The following is a 23,069-nucleotide window of genomic DNA, read 5'->3' as shown; positions in this document are numbered from 1 at the left end:
GAAAGAAAAGTAGAAGTGGCAGAGAACATGAGCAAAGAAGTCACACAATACACACAACTGAATAATATAAAGGTAACGTTCATGGGGCGCCTGAGTGGCTCAGTCAACTGTCTGCCTTCTAATTTTGGCTCAGGTCATGATCTCACAGTTCGTGGGTTCAAGCCCAGGGTTGGGCTCTGCACTGACAGGGCGGAGCCTGCTTGGGATTTTCTCTCTCCCTCTCTCTCTGCTCCTCCACTGCTTGTGTGTATGCATGTGCGCTCTCTCTCTCTCCCAAAATAAATAATAAAGATAACGTTCATAACTAATTTTTAATAAACATTAAAAGAAAATATATATTATCCCCTAAGGCCTTTCCAACATTTATAGGTAGAACACATAATTTGCTAACACAAGTATATATCTCCAAAATAGAATTTTCACAATGGAATTTTTTAGTAACATGTATCTCCTCCCACCCCATCCATAAAAGCAAAATGCTTTACATTACTTCATATATTCCCAATACACAGCATACTGCAGGGCACAGAGCGACAGTCACTAAATACAGAGAAGAAGCAAAGGGGGGGGGGGGGGGCAGGCCTCTATAACTCACCAAAACAATAACCTTCTTAAACAGTTTCCCTGATTTCAGCCTTACCTTCCTCTTTATAATCTACTTATTCAGCACCCTGCAGGCAGAGTGAACCTCTTACATTTTAAGTCAGGTCAGGTTACTGTTGTGTACAAACTCTTACAATAACTTCTGGTTACACTCAGAGTAAAATAACTGGTAAGACCCAACATAATCAGATTCCCCACTACCTGTCTGACATCATCTCCTTTCAACATCTCTTGACTTTTATTACCAAATGGTTCTACTGGCTGTTCAAGAATTACCAAACTCAGTCTTTATGCTTTACTTACAGGTCTCCAAACAGGAAGTTTTTCTAACCACACAATATAAAATAATAAAGTACACCTTCATCACTAATATCTCTTAGCCTCCATTATTTCCCCAATTAACACTTATCAACATCTAATTACATATAATTCTATATTTGTAAAATTCAGACCTTCCTTCACAAGAGACACAGAAGAGAAGTTCTAGAGGGAGAGAAGGGAGAGAATGGAAGACAGGCATTATTCAAAGGAGTAATGATTGCAAATCTTCCAGAAGTGATAAAAACATAAGTCTTCAGACTGATGGAACATTACGAGTCCTTTAAAGAATAATCCACACATGGACACATGGTAATGCAATTACAGAATGCAGAAAAATAGAAAAAATGAAAACAAGGGGAAAAAGATTATTTGTGAAATATTAGATTGGCAGCATACTTTTCAATAGTATGACAGAAACAGGAAGACAATGGAATTGTACCCTTCAAAGGTTAAGAGAAAATAATCAACCTCCACACAACTATATTCTACACTCAACTATAGTATCTATTATGAGAGAGCCTTATATCCAAATGGCTTCCATTGGGCCTCTTCTCAGAAATGTCACCAAAGAGTCCCTCTCACTAGCTATCCCATGTAAATAGCAACCCCACACCACCACTTACTCCAATCCTACTTGCTCCCCTTTATTGTTCTCCACAGCACTTATCACCACCTGATATATTAAACAGGACTTGAATATTTATTTACTGGTTTTCTCCCAAAACTAGAGTACAAACTCAAGAAGAAGTTTTGCTCATTACTACATTCACATAAGCCAGAAGAGCACCTGTCACAGGGGAGGCATGTAATGAATGAATTATTTATTTATTCCTTCATTTGTCAGTCATCCATCCATTCATTCCTTAATTTGGAAGTTTCAAATACGAGTTGGAACCAGCTAGACAATGATTACACATAAGACAAGAGGGAGATGAGCTAAATTAAAGCATTCTAAGATCCTTATGGTCTTCAGAAGGAGGATGAAGAAACCGGTTCATTTTAAACTGTGAGAAGTATGCACATGAAATTTTAAGGAGAACCCCAAAATGAGTGGAAATGACAAGTAAAATGTCAAAGTAGTAGAGGGAAAAAGAGCCAAGAAGTAATTTAATCCAAAAGAAGGAAAACAGAAAATAAAAACAATGAAAAGTACAATAATAACACAGGTTGAAAAACACAGATGAAGACCCAACTCCAAATACACGTTATCACAATAAATGTAAATATTCCAAACCTGACAGTTAAAAGACTCCCAGACTGGATAAAAATAACAAAATTCAAATACATACTACATGCAAAATATACAGCTAAAACACAGGACACAGAAAGGTTAAAAGTACGGGGATGGCAAATGACTGCACTAATTATTAAGCTCTTTCTCCTCAGGTTCAAATTTATCCTTCTATACTCTACTTTGGTATCCTGGAATTGGAAATGTGTGAACATATGTCTCGTTAGCCAGCTGGCTCCATTATGGGCCATGCCAACAGGAAGTTTTACAAAGATAACGTACGGCTGGAAGAAGGAGAAAGGACTTATTCCTTCCAATTTACCTCCGGTTTTGGACAGTGTCAAATGAGTCATGGTTCTTCACCCTGGCAGTGGCTGTTGGTTCCAGGTTACAGTTTCCCTGCCACACACACTTTCTTTAAATCAGCCTCCCTGTGGCCCTTAGAAATACCAAGCACTAGGTAGGTACCATCTCCTTAGAGGTCCGAGTCCCAGCTCTAAAAAAAAGCCCTCTTAAGAGCTCCTAAAGTACCAGAAACAGAGTTCCAAATTACTCAAGTTTAATAGTCCCAACTTCTTCCCACTGTTCTCAGAGTCCCAGGGAGGTAGGTGTTTACTATAGCTACTATCTCTTGTGATACCACAATGTTCTCTTTGCCTTTTCAGTTTCCCATTACTTGGTTAACAACTGTAAACATTAAATCCTCTAATTAAAATAAATGGCACAGTTCTGGCTCCTGACTGAGCCAACTGATACAATGATATACCAGCATATTATTAGGCCTTACAAAGCTGCCATGTTAGGGGACAGGAGTATTTGAGACCGTACAGATGCCAATTCTCTCCAAATTAATCTGTAAATTGAATGCAAGACTCATCAAAATGTCAACAGCACCCCAGAGCTTACAGGAACAAAGAGCAGAGAACTGCTAAGATAATTTCCTGGTAGAACAAGATCAGATACCAAACTTCCTATAAAAATATCATAGTTAAGACAGTTAAGTATTGATGTCATAAGCATAAAGAAAAAAGCCAAAAGAAAAGAATAGGCCCCTGTGACCCGTGTGGCCATGTATAAACAGCAGGGAACCGAATGGTGCTAGAATAAACTGCTGCCTGTCCAGCTCACCCTACATACAAAATCAATTTTATGTGGATTAAAGACCTAAATGCAAAAGCCCAACTTTAAAAAATTTAGAATGAAACACAAGAATTTATCCTCATGACCTTGAGGTAGGGATTTCTTAAACAAGAAGCACATCCTGTAAGGACTACATGGCCAAACAGAGAGAGAAAAAAAAAAAAAAAAAAGACTAAATTTTTCAGCCTCCTTTTGCATCAAGGTTGGGCTGTATGTGTCAGATCTACTCAACAGCATACAAGCAAAATCAGGGTAACCCACTCCTGGAAGATGTTCTCACAGGAGAGTCACGGATCCTTCCTCTTTTCTACAACTGGAAGGTTGACCCACCTTATCAAGAAGCCGTCTTGTACCACGAGGTTGAAGCTACACACTGAGAAAGCAACAAGACAAAGGATCCTAGATCTCTGAGGATCAAGGATCTATCCAAGCCACCCCTAAGCTGCTGGTCTCTGTGCCTAATTTTCATGAAAGAGAAACACATATCTATATTTAAGCTCTTTTATATTAGATTTTCTGCCACTCACGAACTTAAACCCAAGTGGTAACTGATATATGTCCAAAATGCTAGAATCATATAAAAGAAAGTAATCCAGATTTGTGTGGTTAGCATCAGGAAAGCATGAGAGAAGAAATAATTATGGATTTAAATCACAATTTGAATGACAAATTGGGTCTGCCAAAGGAAAAAAAACAAAAACAAAAACAACACAGTAAAAGAGTGACTTCTGACTATAGTCAAAAAGAAGAGCAATCACAAAGGTCATGAAAGGTGATAATGAGTAAAACAAAACAGCCCATACACCTTGTGGGTGAATACTGGTAATAATGAAAACAATTGCTACCATTTACTGAGTACTTAACGTGTATCTGATTATCTCAAATAATCCTTACAATACTGCATTGCGATAGCAATTTTATGACACATTCAGAAAGAATAAGGAATGTTCCCAAGTCACACAGCTAGGATGTAGCCGTGCTGGTCTTCAAACTTCAGCCGCATCAACTATGCAAAATGCTGGAAGCATGGGCATAGGCCTAGTTATGAAGGCTCATTAAACCTGCACTGAATTACTGAATCTTTTAAAAATAACAAAATGCTTAATTGTTTATAAAGGAGTTTATGCATTCCTGGTATTTCTAGTTCAATGTGGGTTTTTTTTTTGTAACTACTGCTTAACACACTGAACACACTGCCTCAAATGATAACATCAAGAAAAGTGAAAGGAAGATGAGAAAGGGTATGTATTTTATGTAAAAGTTAAATAACCACTCTAATCCCAAAGGAGGACAGGGAATTTATGATTTCCTTAAACTGCTAGTAAAATGCTCAAAACTACTATGTTTATTAGACACGGTCTTTGCAGAGTTGATCAAAGAAGTCATCAACTGTATACTCACCACACTGAAATCAAGGTTGTGTTCAATCCATTTTTGCCCATCTCGGAATTCATCATGAAGTCCCATGATATAAAGGGTATCCAAAGCATCTACTATGGTAGCACCCATTTGTGAACTTCCTATATTTGGGGTGGGGGGGAAAACTGTCATTAAAAACACGCCCTTCACACAAGGTCTGTTTTAATTTTTTTAATATGTAAAAATCAAAGTAGAAATATAAGGACCAAAAAGAATACCCAACATGGTTCACTTTTCCTTAAGAATAAATAATATACACTGTTTAATAGCTATTCCTAAAGATGGCATGTTGACAACTAATAGGAAGGTAAAGGAAACTAAAATTATAGTTCCCCTTCATTTTCTTCCTGGTCACAGTATGAGATCTCTATCTACTTAACAGAGATAAGTTTTTTTTTAAAAAAAGGATTAACTCAGGAAATGGGGAGGATGGTTCAAGATGATAAGCTAAGTCATAAGAACCACGTTCTTCTGGTACAAATTCACAGAAGGAGCAAAAAAATTACTTAGAAATATTAATAAAAGCACAATAAGACTAAAAGACCACAGTAAAACAGAAACTGTAACAATCCTTAACAATGAAAAAGCAGGTTAATCATATTGAAAAAGAAGGTATTAAACAAAATGTAAGTAGAAAAAATTAAAATAGTAAGATCTACCTATCTTCAAGAGAGAGAGAAACCTGATGTTAAAGGAAAACAATTCAGGGAGGAACAAATTCAACAAAACTAGCTGATATCAAAACTAGACACTGTAAACATATGACAAGAAAATAGGTCACTCTTAGTAACAAATAAAACTCCAAAAATCCTGAATACAATCTAAAACAAATCTAATAGCACAGTAAAAAAAAAATGTAAGTAACAGCAGATGAGTCCTCCTCAATTACTTCTATCTTCTGAGAATGAAAATCATCCACACTCGTTATTATCTACATTAAAACGGCTTCATTATTATACTGTCTTCATCAACATGAGTTTACTGTTATCCTCGCCAGAAAGATAAAAGGATAAAAGTTGCAAAATTATTTTACTGTTCATTCCAGGAACTTTCTGAAAGACCTGTCAACTCTTCAACATAAAGTACCAAATGATGGCTTATACCCCCAAACTCCTTACCTCCAATTCTCTGCTTATCAATCCAAAACTATTATATTATGGTCCTTACCTAATCATAACCAAGTACCCACCCCTACCCCAACTGAAGGGCCCATCTTAACCCAGACTTAAAATCTCAATAAATATTTCAACTTTGTCCTCTGACAGGTTACTAAGGCTCTGGTTAGGTAGTGATCTACATTCCACAGTTAGCATTAAACTCGGCCGTGTCTTATCGACAAGCTATCTTAATGGTATTTTAGGATTCAGCATTTGTCATTACTTCGTTATTATTCTTTCTTTCCCTCTTTCATTCCTTTTACCAGTGGGTTAACAGCGTTTTCTCCTGATGCTTTAAAGTTATAAAAATTTGTCCTTATAATGTCCTTAACTGACACCACATCTTCTTCATGTGATTCTAATAATTTCTTCAACTTATCAGGAAGTATTATCTTTCCACTAACAAGACAAGTATTCCACCACACTCTGGTAAGTTTCTAGGTCTTCTCCCCATTTAGCTCTCTTTATGTTGACATTAACTAGAATTTTTGTTCTGGGTTATTACATACTTTCCTTTTACTTTTCTTTGTTCCTCAGCTTTTTATTAGGATAACAAATATTTTATCAACTCTTCAACATAAAGTACCAAATGATGGCTTATACCCCCAAACTCCTTACCTCCAATTCTCTGCTTAAGTATGTATCTCTTTATATTAGTATTTCATCCAAAATATTTATCATGCTTATTTTAAATCCTTAAGAGTACCTATTTTTGTTATTTCAATTTTTATAGAGAGTTATGCTTCAGTTCTCTAGTTATTTATGGAGTCCTGGAAGTGCACATTCCTCTAAGGTGCTGACTACTCTGGAAAACAAAGTCCAGGCCCACCTGTTCTGTACCAATTCTGGTTAGTTCCACAAGAAGAGGTTTGTGCCATGAGCTAAACAGACCAAGGAAGAGAAAGGCAAAATTGGGAGTTCCTGGCTATTACTACCTAGGATTATTTACCTAGACAACTCAAGATTTCAACTGGAAAAAGTTTTTAAAAATCTAAAACTACCCTTGGGTCAAAGAAGAAGTGAAACACAACATTGTAAAACATATAAAACATTAATAAATTTTATTGTGAGAACATAGGATTCAACTAATGAAGCTGTTAGAAAAACTCATAACTTGAAAATTTTATAGTATTTAATAAGAACAAATGAAAATAATTGAATTCACAACATTCTAAGGAAGAAAAAGAATGATAAACTTGAGCAAAAAGTAAAAGAATCAGAAAAGGCAAAAATTAACAAATTAGAAACAAAGAAAACTGTCAAAAATATAAAACTCAAAAGATAGTTTTATTAAAAGAACTATACAATGACTCTATCACTAAACAAATTCTAAAAAGTAGTCAGGGAATACAAAAGTACAAAATAAAACTGGATTGGGCACCTAGGGTGACTTCGGCTCAGGTCATGATCGCACGATTCATGAGTTCCAGCCCCACGTCGGGATCTGTGCTGACAGTTCAGAGCCTGGAACCTGCTTCAGATCCTGTATCTCCCTTTCTCTGCTCTTCCCCCACTTGTGCGCTCGCTCTCTCTCTCTCTCTCTCTCTCTCTCAAAAATAAACATTAAAAAAAAAACTGCATCAACACACAGATACTGAGGAAATTAAGTATAAAAAGGCCACTTTAGTTATATTGTACCAACAAATTTGGAAAAAAATGAGTGAAACTGATGATTTTCTAAGAATATATGCATTATATGCTTAATATAAATAGTAATGTGTACTATATAAAAATATATGTTTTATATATAATTCTGACTTATGAAATAAACATAAAATCCAAACAAGCAAAACAGACCAACAGAGGAAACTGTGAAGTTCTCAAAGAGCTACCCACTATAAAAGTATCACACTCTAGAAGTTCCATAGAATAGACTCTACCCTAATTTTAAGGATAGCAACTCCTACATAAACTTTCATAGAACAAAGGAAAAGAGAGTTTAAATTCAATTTATGGATTCTGCATACCACGGATGCAAAAATCTCAGTAAGAAAAATAAAACTACTATCTGATCTCATTTGTGAGCATCATGGACATATTTGGGAGTAAAATTGCCAAGCTGTATGGTAACTGACGTTGAACTCTACAGGACAGTGTGCAAGAGCTCTCCAGAGCTACCACTTTATACACGCAGCAACAATGGATGAGAGTTCTAGCTGTTCCACCCTCCTTGTCAGTATTCGGTATTGCTGGTCTTTGTAATTTTATGCGTTCTAATATGAATGTATAGGATGTTATGTTGTGGTCTCAATTTTAATTTCTCTGACAACTGATGTGCTTACTGACTATGCATAAACTTTCTTTGGCATGTAATTATTTATATATTCTAAATACATCCACGTGTGTTTGTGTGTGTGTCATAAACACATTCTCCAAGTTTTGGGGCTTACTTACCTTTTTATTAATATCTTTCAGAGAGCAGAAATTTTTATGAAGTCCAATTTATCCATTTTTCTCCTTTTGTGGCTTATGCTTTTTGTATTCTAAAACCTCTTTTCTTACCTCAAAGTCACAAAACAAAGATTTTCTCCAATGCTTTCTACTGAAAGTTTTATGCTTTTTGCTTTTATGCTTAGATCTATGATCCATTTCAAGTTAATTTTTATGTACAATGAAGAATCAAGGTTTGTGATTTTTCTATATGAATATGTAGCTGATCCAGCATGATTTATTGGAAAGACTATCCTGTTTAGTCACGGACTTACCTAAGCAACTTTACTGAAAATTAATTAACCACGTATAATGTACATGCACTCCGAGTTCTGTTCTTTGCCACTGATCTCTGTGTCTGTCCTTACACTAAAACCATACTGCCTTCATTACTGCAGCTTTACAGTAAATCTTAAAATAAGGTAATATAAATCCTTCAACTTTGTTCTTCCTTTTAAAAAATTATTCTTACTATTGCCCAAGCTTTGCATTTTTATACAGATTCTTAGAGTCAGACTATCAATTTACACAAAAAGTCATTTTGATTGGGCCATCTCAACAATACTGAGTATTCCAATTCATAAACATGGCATCTCTGTCCTTTCAAACTTCTCTCAATAATCACAGTTTTAAGTGTGTGAATTTTACACATATTTTGTTAAATTCACCTACGTGCAGTTCATATTTTTTGATGCTACTACAAATGACATTATTTTTAAACTGCATTTTGACTGTTTACCAGTATACAGAAATACAATCTATTGGGGCGCCTGGGTGTCTCAGCTGGTTAAGCATCCAGATCTTGATTTTGGCTCAGGTCATGATCTTGCAGTTCACGAGTTTGAACCCCACAGCAGGCTCTGAGCCTGCTTGGGATTCTCTCTCACCCTCTCTCTTTCTGCCCCTACCCCACTCGCACACTCCCTCTCTCAAAATAAATAAACTTAAAAAAAATTTTTAATATGATTTATTTTGTATATTAAACTTGTATCCTATGACCTTACTAAATTGTATTCAACCTAGGACTCTATTGTTGTTTTTTAGTAGATTTCTTAAGACTTTCTGCATGAATAATCACGTTGACTACAAGTAAAGGCAGTATTACTTCTTCATTTCCAAACTTTATACTTTTGTCTTTTCCTTGCTTTAATGTACTGGTTAGGAGCTCATCTACAAAGTTACACAAAGTGAGAGAGCAGACATCCTTGCCTAATTCATAATCTTAGGGGAAAATATCTAGTCTTTCAACACGAGGCATGTGGCAAATTTTTTCCATTTGTTTCATCTTGGGGTGTGTGTTTTAATGTCTTTAATCAGGTTGAAGAAGTTCCCTTCTAACCAAGTCTGCTAAGAGTTTTTATAATGGATTGATCCTGAGTGTTGTTAAATGCTTTTTCTGCATCTACTGAAATGATCTTATGGTTCTTCTCTTTTATTCCCTTAATATTTTCAATTACATCGACTAACTTCTAGATATTAAACCGACCATGTAATAATCATGAGTTACTATTCATTTTACATTTGCTGAATTAGATTTACTAATACATGGTTAAAGATTTTTGTGTCTATATCCATGAGGGGCATAGGTCTACAGTTTCCTTTGCTTGTAATATCAGTGTCTGGTTATGGTATTAAGGCTTTTGTGGTGCTACCAAGAAGATATAACAATCCTAAAGGTGTAAACACTTAACAAGAATATATGAATATAAGAAATGTATGAAGCAAAAACTGACAAAACTGAATGAGGTTAGGAGACAAATCCAAAATTACAGTTGAAGACTTCAACACCCTTCTCTCAGTGAGTAATAGAACTACTAGACAGAAATTTAGCAAGCACAGAGGAAGTCTGAACAACTCCATTAACCAATGGCATCTAACTAACATCAAGAGAACATTCTACTCAATAATAGCAGACTACACTTGTATATATTCTTTTCAAGCACAAATGGAACATTCACTAAGACAGACTATATTTTGGATCATAAAGTAAATCTTCAACAATTTAAAAGAACTGAAATACAGTGTTCTCTGACCATAAAGGAATTAAACTAAAATTCAGTGACAGAAAGATAAAAGGAAAATCTCTGAACATTTGAAAATTAAACAACTTACTCAAGGGAAACTTTTCTTCCCCAAGCTGAAAAATACATGGCTTTTCCCATGAGCTTCTATTTTTTTTAATTAAGTTTTTGTTTAAAAATTCCAGTTAGCTAACATACAGTGCGATATTAGTTTCAGGTGTAGAATTTAGTGATTCAATACTTACACAGGACACCCAGTGCTCATCACGAGTGCCCTCCATAATCTCCATCACCTATTTCACCCATCCCTGTACCCCCAACCCTCAGATAGCCATCAGTTTGCTCTCTATGGTTAAAAGAATCTGTTTCTTGGTTTGCCTCTTCTTCCCCCCTATGTTCATTTGTTCTGTTTCTTAAATTCCACACGTGAGTGAAATCATATGGTATTTGTCTTTCTCTGACTGACTTTATTTCACTTAGCAAAATATTCTGTAGCTCCATCCACATCACTGCAAATGGCAAAATCTCATTCTGTTGATGACTGAGTAATATTTCATTGTATATATATACCACATCTTCTTTATCCATTCATCCAGTCAGTGGACATTTAGGCTCTTCCCATAATTTGTTATTTTAAATAATGCTGCTATAAACATCGAGGTGCCTGTATCCCTTCAAATTAGTATTTTGGTATCCTTGGGGAAAATACCTACTAATACTAATGCAACTGCTGAATCATAGGGTAGTTCTGTTTGTAACTTTTTGAGGGACCTCCATACTATTCTCCAGAGCGGGTGCACCAGTTTGCATTCTCACCAACAGGGCAAGAGGGTTCCTCAAGAGAAATTTTAAAACATATTGAATTAAATGGAAAGTGAAACACAACATACCAAAATCTTTAGCATACAACTAAAGCAGCACCTACAGGAAATGTACAGCACCAAATGCTTACATTGGAGAAAAGGATCTCAAATCCACACTCCAGGCTTCCACTTAGAGCAATTAGAAAAGCAAGAGCTAAATCAACTCAAAACTGCAAAAGAAACAAAATGGTAAAGAGCAGAAATCAAAGAAATGAAAAACATAAAGAAAATATTAAAAAGATCAACAAATAGACATTTTTCCAAAGAAGACATATAGATGGCCAGCAGACACATGAAAGGATGCTCAACATTGCTCATCATCAGCAAAATGCAAATCAAAACCACAATGAGTTATAGCACCTCACACCTGTCATAATGGCTAAAACCAAAAACATAAGAAATAACAAGAGATGACGAGGATGTGAAGAAAAAGGAACCCTCATGTACTATTAGTGGGAATACAGACTGGTGCACCAACTGTGAAAAACAGTATGGAGGTTCCTCAATAAATGAAAAATAGAATTATCATATGATCCAGTAATTCCACTACTGGGTATTTATCCAAAGAAAATGGAAACACAAATTTAAAAAGATATGTGCACTCCTATGTTTATTGCAGCATTATTTATAAAAGCCAAGAGAAAAGCAATACAATAGAAAATTACTCAGCCATCAAAAAGAATGAAATCTTGCCATTTGCAACAACATGGATGGATCAAGAGGATATAATACTAAGTGAAATAAGTCAGCTTGGGGAAGACAAATACCGTATGATTTCACTCATATGTGGAATTTAAGAAATAAAACAAAATAAAAGAGACAAACAAAAAAACACACAGAGAACAAACTGGTGGTTGCCAGAGGGAAGGTGGGCAGGGGATGGATGAAAGAGGTAAAGAGGATTAAGGAGTACACTTAACCACGATGAGCACTGACTAACGTACAGAATTGCTGAGTCATTATATTGTACACTAGAAATTAGTATACACTCTATGTTATTACTTGAATAAAAAAATAAAGTGAACCATGATAAATTTTTTAAAAAGATCAATGAAACCAAGCTTCTAGCAGGACAAAGAGAAAGAGAGAAAACATGAATTACTAATATCAGGAATGAAAGGGGATTATCTCTACAGCTGCCACAGACATCCAAAAGATAGCAAGGCAATATTCCAAACACTCTATGCACATAAAATCAATAACTAAGATGAAATGGACCAATTCCTCAAAAACCATAAACTACCAAAACTCACCCTGAAAGAAATACAGTTGGTCCTTGAAGAAGCCTAGGGTTAAGGATGCTGACCACAATGCAGTCAAAAACCCATATAACTTGACTCCCCAAAAACTTAAGTACTAATAGCCTACTACTGTTTACTAGAAGCCTACTGATAATAGTTGATTAACACACACTGTCTTAATAGACAATGTTTAGAATTAAATTTAGTTTATAATTAAACTACATTCTTACAATAAAGTATGATAGAAAAAAGCTATTAATAAAATCATAAGAGAAAATGCATTCACACTACTGTACTGTATTTATCAAAAACAAAACAAAACAAAAACAAAAACAAAAACACCCTATATATAAAGTAGACCCATGCAGTTCAAACCCATGTTGTTCAAGAGTCAACTGTAGATAAGCTGATTGGTCCTTACTGTTAAAGAAACTGAATTTTCAGTTTAAAAACCTCCCGGGGGGGAGGGGGGGGGGGATCTCTAGATGCAGATGGCTTCACTGGTGAATACTATCAACACTGAAGAAGAAAATAAAATCAATGTTAAACAATATCTTCCGGAAAAATAAAGAGCAGAGAACACTTCCAAATTCATTTTATGAGACATTACCTGGATACCAAAACAAGACAAAGATAATGTAAGAAAAATACAAAGCAATATAAATGCAAAAGATAAGTGCAAAAATCCTCAACAAAATATTAGAAGTCATGAGCCAGTTAAGTTAGAAATAGCAAAAAGAATTTATACATAAACATACCTACATACACAGACACAGACACGTATAGAGAAAATAAAGGCACACTTCAAAAAGCACTGCAAAGTTAACACTCTTTTCCAAATCAAAATTCTTCCCTTTAAGGGCGAGAAGACCTATTCCTAACAAAACTCTTAATTCTTCAGTATATCTAAGTAAAAAGAATTCATTCCATTAATCACTGTTGGAATAATTAGTATCAGTGCTAATTTACATCCAGCAACATTTTCTTCTCACTCACTAGCTCCAGGAGTTTGCCTTCATGGGGCAAAACCAAAAGAATATACGCCATCCTTCTGGAAGTAGCATTTGGTTCGAGGATGGGCACAAAAGCCAATTTGAGACAAGAAACAATGAGTCAACGAAGTTTCTACGAAAACCAAGTGCTCTCTGCTCTACAGATGTGGTAGTACATATATATACAGCTTCACACTGAGGCAGCCGTCCTGCTAAGAAGCCAGCCTGAAGATATCAACACACAGAGGAAAACGGAGAAAAGACATAAATAAAAAGCTTAGTTGGACTCCCATCTATGCTAGGACTTCATTGAGCTGATTAAATTTACTTTAGTTTAAGCCATTTTGAAATGGATTTTCTGTTATCTGCACATAAAGAATCCTATGATGCCAAGAACTAACCAGATAGAAGTCAGAGGAATGCTTATTTCAGTTACCACATAAAAGAATTTTTTAATAATTGAAGCGAGTAAAATGGAAAAGAACACGTTTTTAAGTTCTTTTCCATGTAATCTCAAATACTGTAAGTAAAGTTTCAATACTCGCCTGTATGTTCCTACCATAATAGAGAGGCTAGACTTTTGAAGTTTCTTTCAATTCTAAGATTCTGATTCTTAAAGACATACTGAATTTGGGACATCAAATGAGACACTCAGAACTATTACCACTCAGTTAGACTTCTCCTAAAGTAAAATCAAACAAAACAAAAACAACACAAAACAAAACAGGGGCACCTGGGTGGCTCAGTCAGTTAAGCATCAGATTCTTGGTCTCAGCTTAGGTCATGATCTCAGGGTTTGTGAGTTCCAGCCCTGCGTCAGGCACAGCGCTGTCAGCGAGGAGCCTGCTTGGGATTTTCTCTCTCTCCGCCTCTCCCCTGGTTGCTCTCTCTCTCTCTCTCTCTCAAAATTAATAAACTTACCAACTATTTTGCCTAGGACCCGTATCCATTTGACAAATGTTAATACAGTATATGTTCTGAGAAATACAGTTTAAAAAAGAAGTAGAAAATTAACATGCAACTTTTATTTTACACATTTATACTCTAATCCTTTAGAAGGACTAACAGTTTACCAAAGAGTTTAATACTGAAAAAAATATTTACTTGAAAAGAGGATCTAATTTTAATTAACCATTAAACATAAAATGTCTTTTCCTGCACTAATGTCTCACACTGTGGCATCCACAAAACAATGGGAACTTTTCCATTTGTAACCTTTGCTAAGGGAATATGCTTTATTTCATTAGGTGACAGATTCTAAGTTAACTGTATTAAGATATTTCTGGTGTCTTTGACGACCTAAAGAAAATTTTTTTTCATTATTCCTCGATTCCAACACCTCTGAAACCCAAGAGAAATGATCTTTTCAGACATTTTATGTTTTACAGAAAATAAGCAAGCAACAAATTACAAGAGAAATCATAGCATTAGAAAAACTCTTTCAAATGTCACGAGGAAAAATGCCGTGATTTAATTTAGGTTACTGTGGTGGCACACTACAATTAGCAAAGATAACTACGTTGCATATAACTAGTCCATGTGCCTCCCTACCTCAATATTTTCTTAACTTCACCTATTATTACTTAAAAGATACCCATTACATCAAGAAAAATTGAGAATGCGGGAAAGAGGTGAAGACTATAATAAATAACAGCTTGATGATTCTCAAGACTTATCCTTAGGTTAAGTAAAAGTTGTTAAGTACTTTTTGAAATGGAGAAGTTTAACAAGTAGAAGTGAGCTCAAGAGACCTAGAAAGTTAGAGTGAACTCAGGCTGAACACAGCTCTTCCCCAGACCTCCATCCACAAACAAATGAATCTTTCCCTTGGAATTGTGAGTGTACAATATCACCCACTCACCTTACCAACCAAATCACCTTGGGCATGTGACTTTTTTATATACACAGAGCACTACTGCTTTCTTTCACGTCTCTTCCCCCTCATAATGCGGGGGGTATCAGAACTGTGCTGAAGAAAGAGAATTACAAATAGGTACCTAACTTCCCTGACATTAAAGAAAAAAGTGCAGAAAAAGCTTCAAAACACTGATAAATGACTACAACATCTGTAGAGGTAGAAAATCTACCACATTATCTGTATATTCTAAAGCAACTAGCATGAAATCTTGACTGAAGCTTGCAAAAAAAAAAAATACATGTTGCTTCAAATTATAATAGAAATGTTCAGGTTTTAGAAAGTACTTAAGAACTTAGATTCCGTTTTAAAGATGGATACAGTAGTTAGAAGAGGTAAACTTACCAAAGATATTAGTGGAGTGTCCTTTCCTAGCAATGGGTCTGAGTTCATTATGTCCCCATCCATATATCCTATAATTATCCCAGGCATGTTTCATCATCTGAGAAAAGAAAAATTATAATCCATCAATTAACATCACTCACAGACCGTTATTTCATCGATCTATATCATCTATCACTGCAGCCTTACCCATTCTTCCTGTTATCTCCTGTATCAGAATATTATTCTATTAACATTTTTTACTAGCGTGATAACCCACATCATCATGTTTAACCTCAGTCTACACAAGAGAAGAAAAACTTGGGTATAAAAGACAAGTTCTTTTTATTGGGGAAGAAGGTGTCTGTTCAGCACTCTTTCCTTTGAGGAACTGCCAATTCTTTGGAGAATAGCTCCCCTTCCCTCCCTGTGATCACGACGGCACTGTCAATCAAGGGGCTCCGACTCCACAACCAATTACTAGAGAACTCCTTACCCTTAGGCTGAAGATCAGCAAAATCCTTCTTTAAAATAAATACTTCAGGCTTTGCAGTCCATACCGTCTCTAGCAATTACTTAACACAGCTACCATAGCACAAAAGTAGCCTTAGACAATACATAAACAAATGGATATACCTTCTCCAACTAAATTTTATTTTTAAAAAATAGCAGGCAGAATTTGGCCTGTGGGTTGTAGTTTGCCAACCCTGACCTAATCACAGTGACTAGGTACCTGTGATTCAAGTAGTGGCAATCAAGTCCTTTTATGCATATTGTTACAGACACTAGGAGATAAAGGGACTCTCTCATTTTGCAATCTCAAGGTCTGTGTAACACATTATCTTGGGCTGATGGGGGCTAACACTCTCCCAACGTGGAGATACTAAACAAAAGGATAAAATGAATATTATTGACAATAACACCTACAGACTTGGATTTAGCCAAGCTCGAAGCCCTAGTTTACAGCCACTTAGTAAATATTTTTTTATATCAACTAGTTTGAACTATCAACTAGTTTGTTAATTATACAACAGGTGAATTATTTAATAGTGGACTGTGGTATATAAAAAATCTATTCATTTAACAGTATATCACTCATTCAAATATTCCTCAACTTGCTTTTTTACAGCTTGCATTATTCACACACCAAAACCAGACAAAGATATTACAACAAAACTGAAAACCAGTGTATCTCAAAAACAGATGTGAAATTCCTTAACCAAAATTAGCAATCTAGAGAGGATACTACATAATGATCAAGTACAGTAAAACCTAGTTTTAACCTAGACTAATTTAACATTCAAAAGCCAATCAACAGAATCCACGTTACTAGAATAAAAGGAAAAACATCATACGATCATTTTCATAGAGGCAGACGAAGCACTTGACAAGATTCAACAGCCATCCATGATAAAAAAACTCTCAATAAACTATAAGGAAATACCCACCATCTAATAAAGGGGATCTTCAAAAAACCTACAGCTGACATCATACTTAAGACTAAATTCTTAACCCTTCAAGTTGATAACAAATCAAGTATGTCCATTCTCCACATTTATTTTCAATAATGTACTGAAAGTCCTAGCCAGTGTAACAAGAAATAAAAGGCATAACAATCAAAAAGGATAAAGGAAAAGCACCTCTATTCACAGAGGACATTACTATGTATAAGGAGAATCCTAAGCAATCTAAAAAATAATAATAATAACCCACTAGAACTATAATGACTTCAATAAAATTAACAGGGATACAAGTTCAGTTCACTCTCAACAATAGCCAAATTATGGAAAGAGCCTAAATGTCCATCAACTGATGAATGGATAAAGAAATTGTGGTTTATATACACAATGGAGTACTACGTGGCAATGAGAAAGAATGAAATATGGCCCTTTGTAGCAACGTGGATGGAACTGGAGAGTGTGATGCTAAGTGAAATAAGCCATACAGAGAAAGACAGATACCATACGTTTTCACTCTTATGTGGATCTTGAGAAACTTAACAGAAACCCATGGGGGAGGGGAAGGAAAAAAAAAAAAAAAAAAGAAGTTAGAGTGGGAGAGAGCCAAAGCATAAGAGACTCTTAAAAACTGAGAACAAACTGAGGGTTGATGGGGGGTGGGAGGGAAGGGAGGGTGGGTAATGGGTATTGAGGAGGGCACCTTTTGGGATGAGCACTGGGTGTTGTATGAAAACCAATTTGACAATAAACTTCATATATTGAAAAAATAAATAAATAAACAAAGTGCCAAGGTAATTCAATAGGAAAAGGATCATTTCAACAAATGATGCTGAACAGCTAGAAAGCCCTACAGGTAAAAACTGAAGTGCACCCTTACTTCAGACAATAAAAAATTAACTGGCAACAGATCACAGACTGAAATGTCAAAACTAAAACTTAAACATGTACCCACACAAATACTGACACACAAGTGCTCACTGCCAACTTTATTCCTAATAGCCAAAAACTGGATCAAATGTTGAACAACCATTCAACAGGTGAATAAATAAAACAAACTACGGTACCTGCATATAACAGAATACTGTTAAGATAAAAATTACCTTCATGTGCAATCTACATAGATGAATCTCAAAAAAATTATGCTGAGCAAAAGTCCAGAAACAAAATATCACATACTTTATGATTCCACTTCACTGAAACTCTAGAAAAGACCAGTCTAATCTGCAATGACTAGAAACAGATCAGTGGTTGCCCGGGACCAAAGAGTACACTGACCAGAGAAGGGCACAAGAAAGCCATTTTGAGACTGTAAACGTATTCACATCTTGATAATAGTTGCTGTTATACAGGTGTATACATCTGTCAAAACCCATAACCAAGCAGTACTCTTTTATATTTTTAACAAGCAGTACTCTTACAACAGGTACATTTTATTGTATACACATTACGCCTCAATAAAGCTGATTCTTAAAAGAAATCTAATAGTCTGCCATATCTTCCCCACTCATAATTCCCACTCTCCTGGGGCAATTAAACTCTTTCACCTGTTTTTTTCTATCTAAGACTATATTCTGAAATATAGTCTACAGTGCTATTTCAGCATTTAGATATTTACTGTACTCTCCTATAGTTACGGTAATTTAGCTTTCTTATGCCACTACTATCTCCACATAAACCTCCCCACATAGATTTCTCCCGCCCACATCCTCCCAATTTAAATAACAACATGCTTTTCTTATAATTATCACACTATTTTATTCAACTTTTGTTTTTCCTGCTGTTACCTACTTGTCTGAGGGTTTGAGTTTCTTTGTTTGCTTAGGTTTTTAATGTATCGATTCTGAATTTACTTCCAAATTATACTTGAGCTTCAAAACTTGTCTCAATATAATCAAACACACCAGATAAGACTATCAGTTCCGTTTTATTCTCTGATGAACCAATCCTTCCCGAAGCTCTCCACCCTCCAGCTCTAAGCTCTGCCCAAAGCACAGCAGTCACCCTGCTGAGTCCCTTATTCACCATCCGGAGAGCGCCCTTCCTTTCTCTCTCTAGTGACAGATCCCCTATTGCCAAAAGCCCTTCTCTTCCTATTTTTGTGCTGAAGCATATTTTCCGATAGCAATCTGAGAAAATGACTAAATTTACTCTCAGATTTGATTCATAAATTGGCTGAATAGATCATTCTTTCTAAGCCATTGCTCCACTCTCTTCCAGTTTCCAAAATTGTGACTGAGGAATCTGAGGTGCCATTATGTACAATCCCATCTTTTGAGTGGAGCCTTTTTTTTCTCCCTAAACTTTTAGGATCACTATTATTATTTTTTTTTTTTTTTTGAGAAGGAGTGTGCATGTGTGTAGGGGGTATGGGTAGAGAGAGACAGGGAGAGGGGAAGGGAGGAGAGGGAGGGATGGAGGGAGATGGAGAGAGAGAGAAAGAGAGAGAGAAAGGGAGAGAGACAATCTTAAGCAGACTCTATGTCCAGCATAGAGCCCAACACAGGCTTGATCTCACAACTGTGAGATCATGATCTGAGCCAAAATCAAGAGTTGGACACTTAACTGACTGAGCCACCCAAGTGCCCCTAGGATCTGTTTTTGAATGCCTATTTTTCTAAAATTTCAGTAGAAGTCTCTCTTTTTGTTTGTTTGTTTGTTTGTTTGTTGCTCACTGTTGTTCTATGCCTGACAGGTCCTCTCAATCTGTAAATTCACATTCTTTAGTTTCAGCCAATTTTTTCTTAAATTGTTTCTTTGATTTCTTCTCCTCCTTTTTCCTCTATCTAATCACCTGTTAGATGTTCTTGACTGATCTCATTTTCTTGTTTTCTCAATCTCTTTGTTCTACTGAGATTTGCTCAATTGTATCTTCCAACTCTTCTACTGAATTTTAAAATTCTATCACACTTTTTATTTCCAAAAAGCTCCTTCGTATGCTATAAATGTTCCTTTTCAGAACTTATTTTTCTCGCTTTATGAGTTCCATTTTTTTGTCACTCCAATGATGTTAATGCTTTTGTTTTTTTCTCCCCCCTGTATTGTTTCTGTATTCTCTGAATTCCTTTCTTCCATCTGTTTTATTCTCTAATGTGAGAAACTTTCCTGAAATGCCTGGTGATCTTTGTTCTTCACATAAGAGGGAAACAAATGATAATTAAAGGCTATTAGTAAACAAGCAGGACTTGAACTGAGCCTCCTCTTAGTTAGGGAGCACAGGTGACACCCAGTGGTGTTTCACTGAGGAACAGTGTAGAAGACTCTTGTCTTGGACCAGTCTCTTCAAAGAGAAGTCATCCACTCTCCTGCTTATTGAATACACACACCTGGCTGTCAGAATTCTGAGAGCTCACAAGAAAGCAGTCTTAATATATTCAGAACATTTTTCACTTAATTCCCTCCACCTTAGCCACTTTTTTTGTTTTCCCTCAGCCATACCTGGTGTTCCCCAAATCCAGATCTTTCCTAATTCATCCCTCCAAAAGGTAAACTTTAGTGTTCTGTTGGGGAAGGGAAGGCAGCAGCTAGGATGCCAAAACTAGAGAACTGAGGATCTAGGAGTTAAGAGCACCTCTTAAAATTTTCAAATAATCCCTTTCCAATTTCATTATACCCCTGCCTTCAGAGGTAAACAATGTCTCTAATTCTTGAAATGCTCAGGTATCCTGCCATTCATATCACCTTGCCCCTTGTTAGCTTCTTTCACCACCAGCTTAAATTTCAACTTTCTCTGTGTGTTAAGCCAGTATCGATAATGTTTAATAGGAACCTATACAGGCATTGGCTTGTAAAAATACCGGATATTGTGGTGTGCTCTAAAGGGTTAACTCGCCAGGTCTGAGTTGTCCAAACCCTGTACATCCTAAAGAAAGATATGTCCTGTGCCAGACTCCTGGAAAATAACTGCTAAAATTTTATTATCCTGTCTGTCAAGAATATCTTCATTTAAATGAAGCTTTGGGCCATGTCAGTTCATGTTCACAATGTGATTTATGGTGGCAGCCTTGGGCCACATGGTATCAGCCTGACCTTTGGAGGACTTGGGAGAACTAAGTTCAGCCACGCCTAAAGAATGAATCTCAAATAAAAACCCTGGACACCAAGGCTCAGGTGAACTTCCCTTGTTGGTGATATTTCATACACAGCATCACACAACACTGCTGGAAGAATTAAGCGGTGTCCACTGGAAAAGGACAACTAGTAACTTGCATCTGATGTCTCCTGGACTCTGTCCTATAAGCTTTTTCTATTACTAATTTTAATCTGTTGCCTACTGCTGTAATAAACCAAAATCATGAATACAACAGCTTTGCTGGGTTCTGGGAGTACTTCTAGCAATCACTGAGGCTGATCTTGGGTGTCTTCTAAACACACACTGTTATTTGAATTATTACATACATAAGAAAATATTTCAATAAATTCTAATGACATCTAAAAAAAAAAAAGTCAGGCATCTCAAAAAACAAACAACAACAAAAACCCCACAACAACCTGTCAACGTTTCCCCCATACAGTCTAAATCCTTTAGCAGCCAGTGCATAAAACAGACTCCAGGATCCAGAGTACAGTTCTATTTCACAATTCCATCAAGGTCCAGTTCTTACGCTAATTCATAAGGTCAAGCTTAAAGAATCTACTAAATCTTCCATGTTCATTATTAGAATATATTTGAATACATATCTGACTATTTGAACTAAACTTATTGTCTTATTTTATGATAAACAATCCCTTTGAAATATTGTTGATGCTGTTACAACCTGACAAAATCTTTTTTTTCACAGGCACTGCAACTGCAAACTCTACCAAGAATTAGCAGGAGTTCTAATTAACAAAATTTAACTGTAATATTCACCAGACTTTCCCCTCTCTGTTATTGTCTTTATCTCCAAGTAATTCCTAGAATAACAAATTGAAAGACTTCGGAGATTAAACAATTTAAAGAATTCTGAGGTCAACCGCTTCCCATTCCTCAATCCACTGAGACTGTTTGGAAGGAATCTGCAGTGTGGTTGAGGGGTTTCATGACCCATTCCTTAAAAGATGGCAGATATAATGTTAACTTTTCAGGAGCATGTTTATGAGGAGATTTGCATAGTATCTAGCAGAGTCCCTTGTAAGTAAACCCTTAAGAAATTTCCTATTCAATGATAAATTATTTACAGATCTAGTCTACATTATTTATAAAATGCTGACTATCAAAAGATCTCTCAATACAGAATGGTGTAACAATCCAAACATTATATCAAAATTTTAAGTGTCCAATAATATTACAATCCATATTAAGAAAGAGTGAGTTCTAGCCTTTACTGCCAACTTGGAATCTGAACCACGACCATGACCCAAAAACAAACAAGAAAAAGTATGACACCATAGATGATACAAATGTTCATATATATTAAAATCCAGTCAAACGCCATAACCATTCCATATCATAAATCTCAGCTTATTACCTCTTTAATTTTTTCCCTTTTCTTTCTTATGTCATTATCTTCTGGGTCTCCACCATCTATTCCTATTAGATTTGGTATAGGGACTGGTGGCAGTGGCTTCTTCTCTTTTGTCTTCATTTCTTGGACTACCTTATTTTTCTCTGTCTGAATTTCTGCTCGGATTTCCTCTCTCGACTTTTTTAATTTTTCTTTTGCTTCTTCCAGGGCCTTCTCGTGATCAGCTCGAATTTTATTTCTCAAACGTTCTTCTTCTTCCCTGGGAGAAGAAAAAAAGACTAGTTAAGAATAACCCTTAATTAGTTCAATATAAAATGTAAAGTTTCCTCCACCAAACCCTGGTAGATGTTTTCTACTCCTGCCATTAAAAGGTAAGGATGATCTGTGAGAGACCCAGCTCTATCTGCCCCTACAGGATACATGTAACTTGGTATAAGCCCTGGGTGCTAAACAGTAAACACTCTACAAGCCTGGAGAAGAGGGAACCTAGAAAGAAAGTTACAACTGCAGG

The 23,069-nt window shown here is 35.9% G+C and overlaps 1 protein-coding gene across 6 annotated transcripts in view; it reads right to left on the bottom strand.

The window, feature by feature from the left end:
* Window positions 1–23,069, bottom strand: part of MAN1A2 (mannosidase alpha class 1A member 2) — a 188,985-nt gene that overhangs the window by 127,397 nt on the left and 38,519 nt on the right. For all 6 annotated transcript variants that reach the window (XM_019837695.3, XM_003990510.6, XM_045033343.1 and 3 more), the window contains exons 2-4: window positions 22,562–22,817; window positions 15,679–15,775; window positions 4,697–4,815 (exon numbers count right to left, since the gene is read on the bottom strand). In XM_019837695.3, the coding sequence (XP_019693254.1) occupies window positions 4,697–4,815; window positions 15,679–15,775; window positions 22,562–22,817 (472 nt within the window). The remainder of the gene's footprint in view (window positions 1–4,696; window positions 4,816–15,678; window positions 15,776–22,561; window positions 22,818–23,069) is intronic.

Source organism: Felis catus, chromosome C1 (genome assembly GCF_018350175.1).
Source record: "Felis catus isolate Fca126 chromosome C1, F.catus_Fca126_mat1.0, whole genome shotgun sequence".
Classification (NCBI taxonomy): Eukaryota; Metazoa; Chordata; class Mammalia; order Carnivora; family Felidae; genus Felis; species Felis catus.
The sequence above is the reverse complement of the archived record's forward strand: the minus strand, read 5'-3'. Positions and strand labels throughout refer to the sequence as shown.